Here is an 18,491-nt window from a genome sequence, read left to right on the forward strand (position 1 = left end):
GGTAAGTCAGATTTTAAATATCACTGATTTTATAGCTATATCTGTTATTATGGAATTAGTTTGAAGGAAATAACAGTCTTCAGTCAAAGTTGAATGCAAAGTAAAGAGCTTTTACTCTGTATTGTCAGTAAATCACTTTAGGAAATTACATCCACGTGGATTAAAATTGCATCTAATTTGTTGTATAAGATAATACTACTACTCATACTTTATTATTTGCATTACTTTTATCGTGCACAATTCCAATAGGGTGTGCGTTTTTACGCTTCATTCCGCACCACATTAGATTTTGATAAGTATCAAAGCTGGTTTCCAGTAAAATTACCGCATTACACTGTATAATATGCACATTTTTTCACTTATTGGTTGCAGTGTTGTACTAGAAGACACAAACAAATTAATCATCTCTTGCTCTATTCGCTGCTGACACCATTTTTGTACCTTTTTACAGTACGTTATACGCTACCTTATAATATTCTGTATATATTATCTTTAATTTTCGTTCTTGTCATCAATGTACGATAAAAAAATTTAATATTTACATTACGATGAACAGTATTGATATCTATAATATACAAAAATGTTAGATGCACTGATAAAAATACCTAGCTACGGCGATTGTTAAAAAAAAATTGATTCTTCGAAACTTTAAAATTATTTTCAATCAAGTATCGTTCACTTTATTTCGGTTTCCGAAAGATGCTGCTCAACCGACGACCTTTTGGGGTTCCTGAAACATTCTGTCAAAATAGTTTAGTTTATTAATTGAGAAATTGCTTGTCATTTTAGTTTCAACTAAATTGAAGTACAAATATTTTATGATGAAAAAATCGAATATTCCATTCAATATGGCAAGGACTAACGAACATTTTATTAATTTGTACATCTGCAGAAAGGACTGAAAATAGATAATAATATTGTGTCACCTCATCCTGCCTTCGAGAGCTTCCTCCAAACAAGTCCTTCAGGCGCCTAGGAGTAGCAGTCGAGCGTCGTTCGACATTTCGTTCTTTTAATACTCTTGAAGCTGGACTCCTCGATTCATTACCCTAAGTTTACAAAAATGAAATTAGTTTTACAAAGGAATGACACTTCATTTCGAAATAGGTCACAGCTAAAATATTGAACAAAAACATTTAACGTTCACCTGAAGCGATAGTCTGCCACCGTTTTTGCTGGGTGTTGGAGGTCCAGGACGTTTGTACATGGTCTATAATTAAACATCAAATTCCAAAACCTTAGTGATACAAACGTTAATCACAAACGTCTTTTTGTACATTCTACATTTTAACTTGACTAAGTGGAACATTCTGTAAATAAGTATACCGCTCACTTGTGTTCGGTCTCGTTTCTTCGATTTTTCACCGGGAAGCAGACTCTGGCTTAGACTATCATTGAATAACTCTTCCAACGTACTACCGCTCTACAACAGACACAAAAGACGACACTTGGCAAATAGACATATACACAAGAACACCAGGTTTCCAACATGTAATACAAAATGCACACGTGTAAACATATGACACGAACTCAAAAATTTCGCGTATTGCTATTCTCAGAAAACTCACTTTGATTTCTTCTTCTGTAAAAGTTCCTGGCTGAAATTGTGTCTCAGCTGGATACGATGATTTCAAGTGTGGTTTACACTGGGCGTTTCTCATCTGAAGAACTGATAATCTTTCTAAGTCTGGAGCATCTGTACAGCGGCCTGCTTTCATGTCCGCTAACAGAAGAAAAAGTTTTCCAAATCAATATACAGGTTTTGTAACGCAATGAACTGTAGTGATTTAAATCATTAGAATAAAAAAATCATACCCAAGTAATTGGTGTTGAACACTTCTCCTTCTTCATCTTCGGCTTTGAAAACATTCCCCATACCCTGCATCATTTGTACACTTTGAATACTCTCACGTCTTGAAGATGTGAATTCTTCTTTTATTGTATCGACAGTTCGAGCAGATGCTTCTTCTCGAGTAAATGTCATCATCTCTCTTCGGTCCAAACTGTTACGAGGAATGACATAAGAGATCGGATAGCTGAGCTTCGTTTTTTTTTTATATAAAATGAAATTGCATGAAAACAATAAATTACCTTAATGTTCTGTTTTTGCTTGACATAGCAGGTTGAGTCATAGTACTGTTAGAATTTACAGTGGCATTTCTTTCGCAAAGCAGTCGTTTCTTCAACTCATACAACTGTTGTTCCAAATATTCTTTCTGCTGTTTCTCAACAAGGAGCTTCTCCCCAACGTCCCAGAAATCGGAACTTAATTGGGTCACATGGCTTTTGTATTTTGTTATCTCTTCGGCATGTTTTCGACACTGGTCTTCCATCTTCAATTTTTGAGCGTACAGCTTTTCCTGCACTTGTCTCTCCTGGTTTTGGTTTACCTTTGCTATCTGTTCGTTGTACGTGCTTTTCTGAAATATATTTGTTTCGACTTATAGAATGGTAAAAGACACCTATGGTCGAAAATATTTGTAACCGATAAATACGATGAAAATTGCTAATTTAATTAATTTTATGATAACTATACATTGATGTTTCGTTGGAAAGTTTTACTCTCATTTAGTATAACTTACTGTGCATGCATGAATCCATTCATGAAGAAACATAATGCATGAGCAGCAATTATTCAATATTATCTATAAATGATAATATTAGTGTGGTATAATTAAAGACCGATTGAAAACCACTATATAAATAAGACAGCAAACTGACTAGGTAATGTTCTTTTTTTATGAAAATATATATATTTTATAGAAATAAATTGACCAAGATACAATAATGCGTTTTATTAACTGATAAAGTAGGATCAAATTACAATAAACGAATAGGCGGACGTTTTTCTTGCAATGCTAGAGATATCCTTTTGATTTTGTTCCTTTCAATGTTGTATAATCGTTTCTACAAAGTTATATTTATTCAAAAAATATTTCTATAAATCATCGTCACCAACAATCACACCCAGAATAATCTGTCTGCCTTAGTAGTAAGTAAATGAGTATGAAAATTATTGTTATCGCCCCACCAAAATAAATGATAATTATAAACAATGTATAAAGTACATGAAAATTTTTATCATTAAACTTAAATATTCTTTGCCAATGCCAACGATTGTGAATCGTGTACAAACTTACCATTTTTTGCTTAATTTTTTCCAACTTCTGGTCATATTCAATGTGCACTTCTTTCAAACGAGAATCAAAATCTTGTTCCGTAGGTCGCTTAGAGAGTTCTATTTTCTCTGCCTCGAGTTGTTCTTTTTCTAGCTGCAATTTCGAGATAGCAGTTTTCAATTCCTCCAAATTCAATTTCTGTTCAGGAGTTAATTTCTCATTCTCTAATCTTTTGTTTTCCTTCCTAATTTCGTCAAGATTTTTTTCCAGCTTAGCATTCCTCACACGAATTGCATTTAATTTTTCCTTGAGTTCTTTTTTCTCTTTTGTTTGACTTTTATTGTCTTTTTCTAACAAATCACACTTTGTTTCCAAGTCCATTCTAACTTTCTTTTCTTCCTCGTACTTAGAGGCCAACAAATTTTTATCCTCTTGAAGACGCAGTGCGGCATCTTTGTCCGAGCAAATCTGACTCTGTAGCAGCCCGACCGTCTCTAATACGTTTGCTATTTCAATTTCAAAGTCTTTACTTTGATTCTCAACATTTTCTATTAAAATTGATTTTTGATTCTTCAACTCATTCAATGTTTGTTTAAGGTCAAATAAGGTTTGACCAAATAATATTTTTTCTTTGTTTAACGAATCGGCTTTCAACCTTTCGTCAGATAGTTCCTTCAGTAATTTATCCACATCTTCCAACAGAATTTCGTTCACTTTAGTAAGCTCCTTTAAATCAGATATCTCTTTCAAATATTTGGAAAGAATGTTTTCATCTTTCACTTTTATTTCTTCCCAGTGTACTATGTCAGTTTTTAATTTTGACACAGTCTCGTTCAACTCATGTACCGTAGCCTTAAAGTTTTTCAGTTCTGAGTCTTTGGCGCTAGAGATCACCGCTATCGAATTGATCAAAGTTTTGAGTTGCTTAGAAAGATCTGAAACCGTTAAATTATCAATGTTCGTTACTGTATCTCCCGTTAATTGACTAGAGGACTTTACCAACTCTGTCAAAATTGAACTGCAGCTTTCTACCAGATTTTTGTGTTCAATATTTTCTAATTTCAATTGATCGATAATGCTAAGGCCTTCTTTCTTATCAGCTTCTATTCTTGCAGCTTTGGATTCCAGGTTTTCTATCATTGCTGTTTTTGTGTTCAATAAATCCTGCACCACATTTATTTCTTTGCTCATACTATGTAAATTTGACTGTAGGTTTTCATTCAGGTGCTGAGTCTGTTCCAGCAATTCTTTCTGTGATAAAAGTTGCGATTCAAGTTCCCCAATTTTTTTCAGTAAACGCAATTTTTCCTGCTCTACTTCTTCACTCTTTTCACGTAACTCTCCTTGAGTTTTGAGCAAGCCTGCTATAGTAGATTCCAAAGATTTTACCTCATTATTCAAACTTTCGATCGACTTTTGAAGCTCCATCCTTCTTGATGACTGAATTGCAATGATTTCGTCTGTTTCTAGTTTCGCTTCAGCTAATTCAGACTCCAAAGTTTGTATTTTACTTGTTGCCGTGTTAAACTCCTCCTGGATAATTTTCAACTTATCCTTGACATCAGATAATTCAGACTCCAGCTTCGCATTCTGCTGTTCTGACTGCTGCAACAGTTTTTGTTTTGATATAAGCAAATTTTCCGTATCTTCAATGTTCTTGAGTAGGTCCAACTTCTCTTGTCCCAAGTGCATATACTTTTCTTCCAGAGTTTGATACCTAGTTGATTCCCTATCGAGGGTTTTTTCCTTTGCTTGCTTCATATCAATTACTGTGTCTTGTAAGGCTTTGACTTTGGTTCTCTCTACAACTAATAAATCTTGTACAGTTTGGAGTTCTCTGGTCAGATCTTGCAAGTTTGATTCCACTTTTTCATTATTTTGCTTCAACTCTGTCAAAATATTCTCGTTTGATGCTAATTTTACATTTAAATCTTCAGCCCTCTCTAATAAACTTGACTTTTCGCCTTCCGTATTTGCAAACTTTTCCTCGAGATTCTGATATTTTGCCAATTGCCTTCTGACTGTTCGTTCTTGTTTCAATTTCAAGCAAGTTACTGTAGATTTTAAATCATCGACTTTGGATCTTTCTTTTGCTAGAGAATCTGTTACAATTTGAATTTTACCACTTAGATCTTGTAGACTGGACTCCAAATTTTGATTATTTTTCTGAAGCTGCTTCAACAGGTTTTCTTTCGATGCAATTATGTGATTTAGATCTTCGGTCTTTTGCAAGAGAATTGACTTTTCTCTTTCTGAATATACAAACTTTTCTTCGAGATTCTTATACTTTGACAATTGCTTCGTAATGATTGATTCCTGTTTCAACTTTAGGTCAGTTACTGTAGATTCTAAGTCCCTAATTTTTATACTTTGTTCAGCTAAAAAGTTTTCAACAGTTTGATGTTTTCTGTTTAGATCTTGCAAACTTGATTTTAAGTTTTCTTTATCTTGCTGAGACTTTGTTAGTAGATTCTCTTTCACCGTGATCATATGATTCAGATCTTCAATCTTTTGTGACAGGCTTAATTTTTCTGTATCCAAATTCATGTATTCTTTTTGAAGATTCTCGTACTCTGACAGGTGCTCCTTATGGCTCTTTTCTTTTTCTAGTTTCATGCATGATACTGTGGACTCTAAATTCTTGACTTTGACTTTCTCTTCCGCTAAATCATCCTGTGCAGATTGATGCCTATTATTCAGATCCTGTAGAATTGATTCCAAGTTACTGATGTTTTGCTGAGATTGCTCCAATAAATGTACTTTTACTACAATCATTTGACTTAGATCTTCAGTCTTTTGCATGAGATTTAATTTTTCTTTTTCCAAAGTTGCATATCTTTCTTCAAGATTCTGATTCTTTAATGATTGATTCTTGGAAGCTTCTTCATGGTCCAATTTTAAGCGAATTAATATGGATTCTAAATCGTTCACTTTTCTTTTCTCTTCTACCAACGAATTTTGTATGGTTTGATGTTGACTGTTTAAATCCTGTAAGCCGGATTCCAAGTTCTCAACATCTTCATAAGACTGTGCCAATGCACTCTCCTTTAGTGAAATTGTGTGATTTAAATCTTTCGTTTCTTGTACCAGACTTGATTTTTCCTTTTCTAAATTTACATACTTCTCTTCCAGACTCTTGTACTTTAGTAACTGTTCCTTAGCAATTTTTTCTTGTTCTAACTTTGATTGACTTACTGCAGATTCTAAATCCTTCACTTTAATTTTTTCTTCTGCCATAGAATCTTGCACAGCTTGAAGTTTGCTATTTAGTTTTTGTAGACTTGACTCCAGGTTTTCCTTACTTTCCCGAGACTGTTTCAACAAATCATCTTTTAATACAATTCTGTTATTCAAATCAAGAATATTGTGTGACAGATTACGTTTTTCTTCTTCAAAATCAATATACTTTTGTTCGTATTCTAATTTAATTTGTCTTATTGTTGATTCTAATTCTTTGACTTTGATTTCTTCTGCACTCAAGAGTTTTTGTATTGTTTCTAGGTTTCTGTTTTGATCGCGAAAATCTGACTCAAATTTTCTATTCAGATGATTAGACTGTTCCAGCAGATCCTGTTTAGTGAAAACTGACCTTTTCAGTTCCTCAATTTCTGTCAATAGATTAATTTTTTCTTCTTCCAAGCTTTTATGTTTGTTTTCAAGCTCCTGATAACACCTGGACTGGCTTTCAATAACTTCTTCTTTTTCTTGCTTAATAACACTTAAATCTTTTACTTTGATTTGTTCTTCACTTAGCAAATTGTGTACAGCTTGAAGTTTCCTGTTTAGATCCTGTAAGGATGACTCTAGGTCGTTTATTTTGTTTGAGGACTGTTTCAAGAGCTGCTCTTTCAACTCCAGTAGGCCTTGTAGGTTTTCAACATTTTCCATTTGACTTAACTTTTCACGCTCCAAGCTTGTGTATTTTTCTTCAAGGCTTTGATACCTCGATAACTGCATATTCGAAGTCTCTAGATTTTCTAATTTTGTTCGACTCAATTCAGCTTCCAAATTCTTAACTCTAGTTGTTTCTGCACTTAATAAATCTTGTACGTTTGTTAATTCGCGTTTGAGATTGTTGATATTTGACTCCAATAATTCCCCCTGTTGCTTAGCTTCCTTCAAGGAATTTTTGTTCAAAAATATTGAGTTTGTCAGATCCTTTATTTCTCCCAGTAAGTCCGACTTCTCTTCTTCCAAATGTGTCCACTTTTCATGGAGACTACAGAACCTCGAATGCTCGTGTTCAAGTTTTTTTGTTTTTTCCAACACAACTGCTTCCAAATCTTTCACCCTGATACTTTCTAAGCTTAACATATCATGAGTTTTTTCAAGTTCAAGTTTTAAGTCGTTCAACAGTACTTTTAAATTTTCTTCGTTATGTACAGATTGTGTCAATAATTCTTCTTTGGACGAAAGTAATGCCTTGAATTTTGAAGTTTCTTCTTGAAAATGTAAACTCTCTCTCTCGAACGTGTTACTTTTTTCAATGTAACTTTTTAATTCCTTTTGCACTTTAGACAGTTCTTGCTTGGTAGAGTTTAGCTCTATCTTTAAAGTTTCATCGGAACATTGAAGGAGTCGATATTCTTCCTGAACTGACATTAACCTTTGATTCAAATCTGCCAATTGAGCTTTGACAATTTTGGATTCTTCTTTTGCTTCCTGTAACTGAATATCAATAATAGAGCTCAATACTTCGCTGGCGTTGAACGATTTGGTATTGGAAGGAGACATTGGAGACATTTCCATTTCAAAGCTTTGATTTTCAATAGTTTCTCTCCGTATTTCCTGAATGTGAGCACGCAATTCTTCATTATGCATTGTGAGATCTACTATTTCTTGACTTTTAATATCTGTCTCAATGAGCAATGTTTCCAAGTTTCTCTCATTCATGTCAGACCTTTCCTTAATTGCTGCGCAATATTTTTCGGAAGAAGCCAATTTCCGTTCAAGTAACTGTTTATCCTCCTGTAAACTGATAATCTCAGATTTCAACTGTACTATTTCATCAGTCAGAGTTTGTACTTTGACACTGATTCGCTTCTTTGGCGTTTTAATATCTTTCTTCTTAGAGGATTGGGGACTTTCCAGCCCAGCTGATTCCTCACGCATTTTTTTAATTTCTACCATCTTTTCTTGCAATTTTCTTTGCAGGTTGTTTATCTTCTCTCGTTGTGTCTCCAGGTCTTCTTGTAAGTCAGCTTTCTCAAACCTTTCTGTTTCTAACTCGGCCCTCAAACGTCTTATTTCTCGAGTTCGCTCTTCCATTACCCTGTTGAAATTTTTTCTCACTGTGGTTACCGGCGAATTAAAGAAATCTTTCAAGGGTCTCATTTTTGGTGTGCTTGGTGGTGTTTTAATTATGGTACCCGATGTTTCCATAATTGCTTCGTTTATAACTTCTTTTGTTACACTGGTGCTATACTGCAACACTTTTTCTAAGAATGCCTTAATCTTAAGCTGAGTTTCATTGCTCAGCTTAATGCACATTGGTCTATGCAATTTGGGCTCTTGGGAGGAATGGAGCAGCAGAAGGGAAGCAATATGAATTTCTTTGCATGTTTTCTTATCATCTTCACTTTCCCTTACGAATTCTGGATAAGTACCTAAAAAGTGCAATTTCATATTTTTTCTTTAAACAAAGTCAACGGAATAAGTGATATCTTTAAAGTAAATAGAACGATTGGTACCTTGAATAAACTTTGATAAAAGGCCTTTGTCATCGAGATCATCCTCTGAGTAATCACGACATCTGAGAATAAAAAAATGCTTAAAAATTAAAATTACGAACATACTTGTGCAGGATAATGTGAACAGGCAGAATGACAAAACGAATGAAACTTTAAAACAGTTGACAAGAATGATCACTCACAAGATTCTGATGAGTTTTGAATAAAACTTGCAATCCTGCAATTCTTCCACATCACCCACAGTTTTCTCTAATATGTCGAGGCAATTGACCTGAAATAAAATATCAGTGATAAGTGAATGACATTGAAAGAATTATGCCAAGAGAAAAGTTTAGAAGAGAACATCTTTGTCAATATTTATCGATTGTTAGTTTTACTCTAGAAATTTATCGTTTCACATAAATGTTTTATACAAAGAGTGAATAACTTTTAACCCATTCGATGTATTAAGTTTTAGACATAAATATTGACGGTCTCTTAGAGACTATGACTCCGGAAAGAAGTTTCATCACGAGAACCAGACAATCAACTCTGGATGTTGCCAGTCAAATGGGATGAAAAATATTAGAAAGAATAACTCTATATTTCAATCTGTGTTACACTATCGAGTGAAAATTGCAAGCGTGAACTTTGTAAGTCTTTGAGAATAAAAAGACTCGACGTTTTCGTAGTAACATGTAGTATTAATGTAAACATAAGTGGACCTGTGTAAATTTTTGTCGATTCGACTACAATATTCAATTAATATCATTAATTGGGGAATGTGTCATAGCCAAAGAGATTTTCCGTAACCTTCGACAAAGCAGTGTAATGTGCAAAAAGAATTCGCAAGTGGGGAAAACAAACGGGCAGATTCAAAGGACGGTTACAATTTTGGCAATAGACGCGGCACAACAGGTTGTGAATTTAGCCGGTAAACCGGTTGAACCAGGAAAAGTTCTTACCCATTCAAGAACGGCGCTTGACCAGGCGTCCATTGTTCGACACAAACACTTCACTCATTTACGGAATAATATCAAGTTTTAATATTGATATGAACAATCCTAATGCATTATCGGATCCTCGTGCTTTCCCGTCCGTAGCTCATAAAGCAGTCGTTTGATTTTAAACGTAGGTCCGTCAGTGATTGGATACTCACGGAGGAGGAGGTGTATCCTATAAAATCACGACAAACGAACACTGCGCCACCTCGCAGAATTTCACTGAACTAACGTACACAAAAATACATACCACTGAGGCAACGACTGAACAGAGAAGGCGCACTCGCATAGAAATATCCTGAGGGGATAATAAATCGGTAACTATTCAAACGATGCGTAACACAATTGAATGGCAATCATAGTAGGGAATGGCGTTAATCTTCGACTTTATTCGATTTTATGGTGATTCTCTGCGAAAATCTCATTTTTTACGATTTGTTGCAGCATTGCCTGATATTTTGTACAATAACAGATCGTAAATTTCAAATCTGTAACTTACGGCTATTTCTTAATCGTTTTGTTATCTACCGTAATGGTTATTTGAATATAACGGGGCAAGAATATGAAAGGTGCTTAGGTCGATAAATATGATATACTGCTAGTTTGCAATGACTCGTTACAATTTATAATATTTCTATGTATTTCAACTCTGCTTTTCAAGATTGATCAACTGTAATTTTCATCCAAAATATATGCGAATAAAATTAATTAATCGTGACACTAATAATAATAATAGTAATAACTAATACAATATTTATTTTCATTATTATGTTGTAAAACCAGTTGTCAGTTATTGGGTTATTGTACAGTAACAAGGCCGACCTTGTTCTACAATAAAATCATATTCGTATACGCAGGGTATACTATAAGGTACATACACTGTGTTTATTTTTCTGCATTACTATATAATATTGAAAATGCCAATGCGGCAAGGTTCACGTGTAGTTTAAATTAATCACGTCCTGATATGGCACTGGGGCCGTCGAGGAAGCAGTCGCAGTAAACAAAAACTAAATTAATCAATTCGACATTCTCAACGATTCGATATATTCTTACGCGAAATAATGTTGAAGAAAAAAGTGAAATTGTTCAATTATTTTCAGTCTACTAGGGTGAACAGCGGAGTTGTCAGCACCACATTCATAGACTCCGCGGTCGGTGAATAACGTTGCACAAAGAATTAGGAAAGACCTGAGCAAGGAATCATATATGAGTACTCTCGAGCGCTACGTATAAAAATGTGAGCGTAAAAACGATCTAGCTATGAGCGGTTGAGAGCCTCCCATCGTACGTACACACATGCATCTAAAAAATGATTTTGGCAAATAAAGCGAGCGCCAGTAGGAGGACCAAAGTCGACGATACGTTTGTCGACTGACCGCTGCCCGTGCCCAATGGTCCGGCAATTCGAACGCCAACTTTTGGCGTCGTTGACGAAATCGGCGGGGATCGTGAAGACGACGTTATAGGGGGCATGGAGCAAACGGTTCCTGCCACAGCTTCCCGCACGGAACCGGTCAAGATCCGGAAGTTGTAGTCGTTGGGGTCGAGCTGACCGTACATGAATGTCGGGAGCCGGTCCGAGAGAACCCAAATGTTGCCCTGACGATCAACCTAGGCAGAAATAAATCGTTTAACTATGAAGAAGTAAAAACTTTAGCTGGGTATTCTATGATTGATAATTGTGTAGTTATTCAAACAGCAATGAACTTGAGCCCCAACTTGATTACCTTGAGATCGTTAGGGAAGACCATCGTGACGTTGTCCATATAAACGCGGCCCTGTTCAAGGATGTTATATTTGCCTCCGGATCTCCAGCAAGCGATCGCGTTCAAATTGGTCAAAGCGTAGAAGAGGATTCCAGTACTTGGATCCAAGAAACTGACGCTACTTTGGCCGTTTGGTCCTCTGGACCCGAGCACCTTGAATTCGTGGAAGCTATCTAAAATTTGAAGCCACGTTAATGACGCTGTGATTAATCTCCTCGTAGATCGAGGGAAAAGGTGAAGAACCGGCTGAACTCACCTGGCATCATCGCTCGCTCAGGGTCTCGGAGTAGCCTCGTGTTGACAGAGAACTCCATGGTGCTACATAGCGGATGGAAGTATAGTGTGCTGTAACCGTCGGCTGCAGGAGCCAGCGCGAGACCGAAGAGACCATCTTTCCATTGGAAGGATACACCAGAGACGTTGAATTCACCACTCTTGAAATATCGTTGTATTATTATATAATTTGATATTCGTAAAACCAATTATAAGCTACGTGAAGACAGGGCAATGAACCGTAACTATTTCAACGATACGAGATCGTTTCGGTTTCTCTCTAATTTATGTAAAAATATTCATCGCAGTTTATATCACGTCTACATGGTACGTGAATAAATTAACTTGTGCACAAACAAAGCGAGATACGCATCATCTGGCAGGTGTTCGCGCGATCATACATCCAGATGTACTGTCTGATAAAAAAAGTACCTGAGGATCAGGGTGAAAGAAGTGGTGCTTGACGAGCCATGAAACGTTACGACGCCAGGAATAAACAACGAGGCCGGGGCTCCCCAGATCAGCAAGGTAGCCGAAAGAATCCTCGCAGGATTCATCCTCGACTGCGATATTCGCAAACAGAGATTCCCCCGTTCTTTGCATCTCTGGAATAACGAACTTCCGGAGTATCTGGTCATTGGCCAGGTCGTAGACGACAAGAGTTGGTGGAGCCTGCTGTTCCGGACTACCGAGGATGTCAGCAAGCCCAGTATCCAGGACCCATAGACGACCGCAGCGGTCGGCCCGGATCCGGAAGGTTGATACAACTTCCGGTACTCCAGCCGCTCCGTAATGATGCGCCTCCCAGGATGGATACGGGTTCAGTAACGGCGACTCGCTGGTGTCTGTGGTAAATAAACAATCATATCAACTTATAAAAGTAAGCAGAAAAAAAAACGCTAAAAGAGCCAAAACCCCCACCGTTCAATTTAATGTAATTGAGGCTGGCCGCAACGCCGGATCGCCATCTTGGTACCGTGATGAACAATTTGTCACCCGCGACTTCGAGGCCGAGCGGAAGATTGTCTTCGCGATTATAAGCGGGGAAAAGCTGCCGAGTATCTTCATCAGGCCATGCATATTCCAGAGATTTCCATTGATGAGCAACACGCAGATTATCGATAGCTGACGTGGTTTGCGTGCCGAGAAAAGCCAACAACAATACTGTGGCTAGGCCGTGGTTGGACCGACCACAAACGCTCATGGTCCTTTTTTCTGGATGACTCTTGATATCAGTTCCTGAAATGAAAGCTATAATGTGTGTTTGTTTGTTTTCTTTTTTTCTCAACTTACTTTACGTAAATTAATTGAAATTCCGAATTCGACGCAAGGTTGTCGCAGCAATTAGTGATTATAATAATAATAATAATGATAATAATGCTTCGTTACGATAACGTTACTAACTCCAATCTCGTATACAACCGGTGAATGAAGAAAGACAGACGGGATAGTTTTCGATCGAGGTGTTAGGATATTTCGAAGAATTCGTTGGTCACGGTCACCGTGACTCATTCCGTAACTGCGTGCGCCGTATTTCGTCACACTTCTTGTTATGGTATTTAAATACCCGTTAAACGAACGATATATATTCTTGGCCCGTCAAGTTTTAACCCGGAAATCCCATACAAATAGATCGCAGCTAACAATAAACGGCTACGCTAAATAGTCGGTATTCTCAGAATATGGTACCGCCAGTTATTCCGAAGCAAAGTAGCGAAATCACTAATTCGTAAAAAGTTTAATTACGGGGCATTAACAATGAGGCGGATGAATCGAAAAAAAATATTGGTCAGATAGAATTCTAGAAACGGTATTATTTTTTAAATCTTACAAGCTGCGACACCCAGAACCGTTTGAATGATTGATGGTATAAAAAGGGTGGGATCAACTTGATCTACAGCTAATGTCAACGAGCGTCAAAATCAATGGTAAAAATAACGAAGTTCATCGTTTCAAATTTTCGACACCGCAGTTATCGCGCCAAAAAAACCGGTTTTAAACCACGCGTTAAACACTTCAGAGCCTTTCTCCAGCCGTCCCTGAATAGTATATCGTGCGAGGCCAGATCCGCAGAACACATTTCAGCGTTTGAAAAGTGTTGAGAATTTTAATATTACCAAAATTGTATGCACAGTTGCCGAAGTATAATTATTACAACAGAATGTGCACAGTTTAAATGGAATAAAAACTTTTGTCACAATGAACTATGATCGAGAAGTGGAACACAATTCGTACGACAAGCACAAATGTAACATGTACTTCTAATAACAAGAAGTTTTTAATCATTTATTAAACATAACCACAGTTTCACTGGCCAAGGCTATCGCATTTTCAGTAAGATTAATTTATTGTTAAATGCATGCACGGAGTAATTTTCTATGAAAACATCGGCAAGTGGACGCGGCGGTTATTCTGTTTTATAAACCAACCTTTGTCAGAATAGAAACGAAGAAGATTTCCTCACTGTAAATAAGAATGCACGATAATTAAACGCGATGAACCGTTGATTACAGCACAATAACAGAGGTTTGATGATTGTTTGTGAAAGGAATCCGCGAGCGCGATGTGTTACCCCGGCGAGTTTGCAGTGTCAACTGAAATAGAACCGAACCTGTATACCAGTACAACGGACGCGATCGAGGTATACGGCTTGCGATGAACGGTTCTTCCGATTTCTCGCACGAAGCACGCCCATCTGTTTATACCCGCGACCCCGAAGGACTCCGCGATAGAGACGATCACAATCTGCATCGACTGCAAGGCGATATCTAATATAGTTGACACTGTGCACGTTGATGCAAATTTTTATTTACATATATAATAACTGGATAAATTAAATTAATAAATAAACTAAGAATCAAACGAGTCAGTCGGCGGTAATCGGAAAATTCCTGCAGTTGATGCGACAAACAGATGCGAGTATAATCGATTAATCCGGAGGTGCACGAACAATTATTAGTGCCAAATTGAACTATATTTTGGTAAATAGATGATGTTTTTTTTCAACATTTCTTAATTTGACTGTACAATAGAACTCAATCTAGTTCACAAATTTATCTATTTCTGCGACAATATACAAGCGTACTGTTCTTGTATTATTTTTAAGAGATAACAAACGGTGGCTTCTGTAGCCGATCGCGCTGACACTTGAAAATTAAAAAGTTTCATGTTAGAACCGTATTTGTCATATTGCTCGTTTTGGCCATCCATTAATGTACTGAGTAGGTGCATGCCCCGATGCTGCAGGCGATGAAACTGAAAACTCTTCGAGGCACGTAATGTACGGTGCTACTCGGTGGGAATTCCCTTCTTGCAAATCATGTTACGTATTGTAAATACCGTCCGCAGGTCGTGTGTTGCACGTTCTCCACATTCCCGATGAAATACTGATGTGGGTCGAGCGAGCACAAATGCGCAGGCACCTAAGTATGATTTACGCCGTTATATTGTGGAAATTTCTCTGTATTTCTTAACGTCGTATGTCCACGGTCCGTTTTATTCGCGAGGGTCAAACCGAGTGTCTGTTTCCTTCTCTGCGAATGTACGTTTAATACAGGTGTATAATAAACAATAAATAAATGACAAAATGACTAGGCGAATAAATTAAACCATGAAATAGCGCTCAAGTTGCTGCTTGACAAGCCAAGCTCGCGGTTTCATCCATTCTTCCCTTCTGCAGCCGAGGACGTTACTTTCACTTTTCAAAGTGATTGCTGCTACGGCATTATACCTCGTTCCCGCTTCTGATCGCTACTACTCACACGAATGGATAGAATAGGTAGATAGGCGTGACAGAGCACCGTTCACCTGTCTCTCTAGATAAGAGAATAACGGTTCTGCATTCACTCTTTTGTAAATGTACACGTGTATATGCTTGGACATACGCCGGGGTAGAGGTTTTTAGTTATCACAATTCAGTTAGGATACACATGTGAAACATTCGGTGAGCAACCAAGGGTTTTGAAATGTGACAAACAAAGAATTTAGCACGGAGCAATGTAGATACGAAATACGTGGATTATTATGCCGTCAAGTATTTCTATTAAACTCGTGTATTGCTCAGGTAAAATCCAGAAAAGAATGCATACGTGTATGTCCATTGAAGCACTCTTCAACATTTAATGATTCATATCCATATGAACAAACGTACTGCTTTTAAGAAACTATTCCTTATAATGAAATGCCTGTGTAAAGTAATTTGTTAGATAAATAAAAATGTTATTCTTATTTTCCTAATCCATTTATAACCAAATAAATATACTGTTAAAAATACTCTCAAGTAGTGCATAAAATACGTTACAATAACTTTTCCTTGTCACGAAACTGCCGTCGTTACACTCGATCTGCAAATATTATAGTTATCCCAATAGCGCATGAATAGTCAAACATATTGATTCTTCAGGTAAAATAGCACTCATGTACGTTTAATAACTACACAACATTCCCTGGAATGCAGGAATGATCAGACTGTGCCACAAGTCCAGACGAGGATAACAACAATCAGATGTGAAACCAGACCCTGAATTACACCCGAGTGTGTGGCTCCACGAGAACAGACGGTTCCTTCTATGGCCTCCTCCACAGACCCGGATAAAACTCTAAAGTTGTATTGATCAGGGTCCAGCTGATCGTACATGAAGGTTGGGAGCCGGTCCGAAAGCACCCAAATGTTACTATGATTATCAATCTGAAAAGAAGTGGGTTATCTTTCTCTCGTATCAATAAAAGAGGAAAACACTAAGCCCCGAGAAAGATAGGTTGCACTGACCTTAATGTCAGCGGGGAAAACTAAAGTCGTGTTATCCGCGTAAACGCGGGCCACATTCGTGGGACTGTAACTGGTCCCAGGATTCCAGCATGAAACGGCATTTGCGATCGAAAGGGCGTGGAAGAGGATTCCAGTCGTTTGATCTAGGTAGCTGGCTGCACCCTGGCCATTGATACCTCTGGTACCCACCACCGTAAAATTGTGAAAACTATCTGTATGTGTAGAAAAAAACAGGTACATCGTTGTTAGTCATTAATTGACATTATACCTCGGAAATGTTAAATCAGAAAGTGGAAAATAACATCACCTGACGATGTTGCAAGTACGGAATCTCGAAGCAGCTCAGTACTGACGGAGAACTCAGCATTGCTGCAGAGCGGATGGAAGTACAAAGTGCTGTATCCATCTTCTTCGGGGGCCAAGGCAAGATTTACAACACCGTCCCACCATTGGAAAGAAAGTCCGGAGACGTTGAAATTTCCAGCCTTAAAAAGTTCGGAGTTCGATAATTGGTGTGCAATTGCTTCTATCCAAGTTTACACACATTCTTTCGAACTCGGAATTTTTTCAACGGGCAATGATTCTTGAAGTTATTTTTTAACGGAAGATACATATACGCGACCGGTGTAAGTTTACATTACTTTTAAAAACCATGGGTAGACTTTACGCTTTTACCAGTGGATCAGGGTGGAAGTAGTGGTGTTCAACGAGCCAGGAATCGTTACTGGCCCACGAGTAAACTATGATTCCCGGACCTTGAAGTTCGGCAAGGTAGGCGAAGGAATCGTTACAGGCGGCATCCTCGACGACGACATTTCCAAAGTGCGATTTTTCCGGATATTGATCCGAAGGGATCGCGTAATTGCGTAGGAGCTGATCGGTCGTCAGATCGTAGATGATCAAGGATGGCGTAACCAGTTGCTCCCGAGTCCCGGTGAGGTCTTCAACGCCCATATCGAGGACCCAAAGACGATCACATTTGTCTGCCCAGACGCGAAAGGTCGAGACAATGTCTGGTACGCTGTTGTTACCGTACTCATGAGCCTCCCAAGAGGGATACGGATTGAGCAAAGGTGACTCACTGGTATCTGGATGTAAAGATCACATTTTACTCGCCCATGATCAGACACGATCGACGAAAAATCTAACGCAAAATATATGTGATCTATTATTATATGCTTATGGTTTTTACAACCGAAAGTTTTTATTGAATATTGCACGTTGCTCACCGTTCAAGTAAACGTAGTTCAGGGTGGCTACAACACCCGATTTCCATCGCGGTATAGTGATGAAAAGTCGATCACCCGCAACTTCGAGTCCCAGAGGATTATTGTTCGCTTGAACATAGTGCGAAAATAGTAGTTGCGTATCTTCATTTGGCCAGGCGTACTCAAGAAGCTTCCATTGGTAGACTACTTGAAGATTTTTGATACCCTTCGCACTTTGCACAGTTAGTAAAACAAAAATAAACACTGTGGCATGACCGTAATTGACAACGAGTCTCATATTACTTCACGTCTATAGTTATTCTTGTTATATTTAATTTCGGTTACCGGCTATTTTGTAACACGCACATACATACAGTGACTACTAAATGAACCCTGGAGATAAATCCAGATAAAGTGACCGCACTGAACCTTCTTCGTTCACCAGTCTATTTCACTGGTCTTGTAATAGTTTTAGAAATAACCGGTACGAAATCTTATATGTACATTATGATAATTCGGTTATCAGTACGATAATGCTAAATTATATGATTACATTATAACCTTTCTTTATATGTTATCAACTTTTTATCAACTGTACTAACACATCGTCATACGAATTATCCAACAGATTATTAGAGTACACATCTCTGACACGATACCAGTTGGAATGTTTCAAGAAGATCC

At 37.5% G+C, this 18,491-nt stretch overlaps 3 protein-coding genes across 6 annotated transcripts; all 3 read right to left on the reverse strand.

Moving 5' to 3' along the window:
- Positions 1-87: 87 nt before the first annotated feature.
- On the reverse strand, positions 88-9,954 carry LOC124183613 (myosin-2 heavy chain). The gene is made up of 11 exons (XM_046572303.1): positions 9,754-9,954; positions 8,992-9,080; positions 8,810-8,871; positions 3,141-8,725; positions 2,092-2,420; positions 1,816-2,003; positions 1,569-1,723; positions 1,334-1,423; positions 1,148-1,210; positions 927-1,049; positions 88-740 (listed from the first exon to the last, which is right to left on the reverse strand). Exons 1-11 carry the CDS (start codon positions 9,784-9,786, stop codon positions 681-683), a joined length of 6,777 nt encoding a protein of 2,258 aa, XP_046428259.1. The 5' UTR covers positions 9,787-9,954; the 3' UTR covers positions 88-680.
- Positions 9,955-10,519: 565 nt separating this feature from the next.
- LOC124183598 (protein yellow-like) lies at positions 10,520-15,905 on the reverse strand. Of its 4 annotated transcripts, none has more exons than XM_046572270.1 (6): positions 15,171-15,905; positions 12,753-13,070; positions 12,264-12,676; positions 11,815-11,992; positions 11,520-11,731; positions 10,520-11,403 (listed from the first exon to the last, which is right to left on the reverse strand). In XM_046572270.1, exons 1-6 carry the CDS (start codon positions 15,202-15,204, stop codon positions 11,095-11,097), a joined length of 1,464 nt encoding a protein of 487 aa, XP_046428226.1. In that variant the 5' UTR covers positions 15,205-15,905; the 3' UTR covers positions 10,520-11,094. The 4 variants fall into 4 exon arrangements, with proteins under 4 accessions (XP_046428226.1, XP_046428229.1, XP_046428227.1 ...); XM_046572273.1 differs by lacking the exon at positions 15,171-15,905 and adding an exon at positions 14,261-15,079 and having other exon boundaries at positions 12,753-13,082; XM_046572271.1 differs by lacking the exon at positions 15,171-15,905 and adding an exon at positions 14,261-15,078.
- Positions 15,906-16,057: 152 nt separating this feature from the next.
- LOC124183603 (protein yellow-like) lies at positions 16,058-18,423 on the reverse strand. Its single transcript, XM_046572283.1, has 5 exons — positions 17,829-18,423; positions 17,275-17,687; positions 16,907-17,084; positions 16,600-16,811; positions 16,058-16,518 (listed from the first exon to the last, which is right to left on the reverse strand). The coding sequence occupies exons 1-5, from the start codon at positions 18,103-18,105 to the stop codon at positions 16,294-16,296; spliced, it is 1,305 nt and encodes a 434-aa protein (XP_046428239.1). The 5' UTR covers positions 18,106-18,423; the 3' UTR covers positions 16,058-16,293.
- Between the last annotated feature and the right edge of the window lie 68 nt (positions 18,424-18,491).

This window comes from Neodiprion fabricii, chromosome 5 (genome assembly GCF_021155785.1).
Source record: "Neodiprion fabricii isolate iyNeoFabr1 chromosome 5, iyNeoFabr1.1, whole genome shotgun sequence".
NCBI lineage: Eukaryota > Metazoa > Arthropoda > Insecta > Hymenoptera > Diprionidae > Neodiprion > Neodiprion fabricii.

What these genes read in the sequence shown, in the direction of transcription:
- LOC124183603 (XM_046572283.1), bottom strand. Translation starts at nt 18,105, where the DNA reads ATGAGACTCGTTGTCAATTACGGTCATGCCACAGTGTTTATTTTTGTT. An exon ending in ACTTCCACCCTGATCCACTG is followed by an intron (nt 17,085 to 17,274) that starts GTAAAAGCGTAA and finishes GAACTTTTTAAG; the next exon opens with GCTGGAAATTTCAACGTCTC. An exon ending in TTTTCCCCGCTGACATTAAG is followed by an intron (nt 16,519 to 16,599) that starts GTCAGTGCAACC and finishes ACTTCTTTTCAG; the next exon opens with ATTGATAATCATAGTAACAT.
- LOC124183598 (XM_046572270.1), bottom strand. Translation starts at nt 15,204, where the DNA reads ATGTGGAGAACGTGCAACACACGACCTGCGGACG. An exon ending in CAACACACGACCTGCGGACG is followed by an intron (nt 13,071 to 15,170) that starts GTATTTACAATA and finishes CTTTCATTTCAG; the next exon opens with GAACTGATATCAAGAGTCAT. An exon ending in CAATTACATTAAATTGAACG is followed by an intron (nt 12,677 to 12,752) that starts GTGGGGGTTTTG and finishes TATTTACCACAG; the next exon opens with ACACCAGCGAGTCGCCGTTA.
- LOC124183613 (XM_046572303.1), bottom strand. Translation starts at nt 9,786, where the DNA reads ATGGACGCCTGGTCAAGCGCCGTTCTTGAATGG. An exon ending in TCAAAACTCATCAGAATCTT is followed by an intron (nt 8,872 to 8,991) that starts GTGAGTGATCAT and finishes TTTTATTCTCAG; the next exon opens with ATGTCGTGATTACTCAGAGG. An exon ending in AAAAAATTAAGCAAAAAATG is followed by an intron (nt 2,421 to 3,140) that starts GTAAGTTTGTAC and finishes AATATATTTCAG; the next exon opens with AAAAGCACGTACAACGAACA.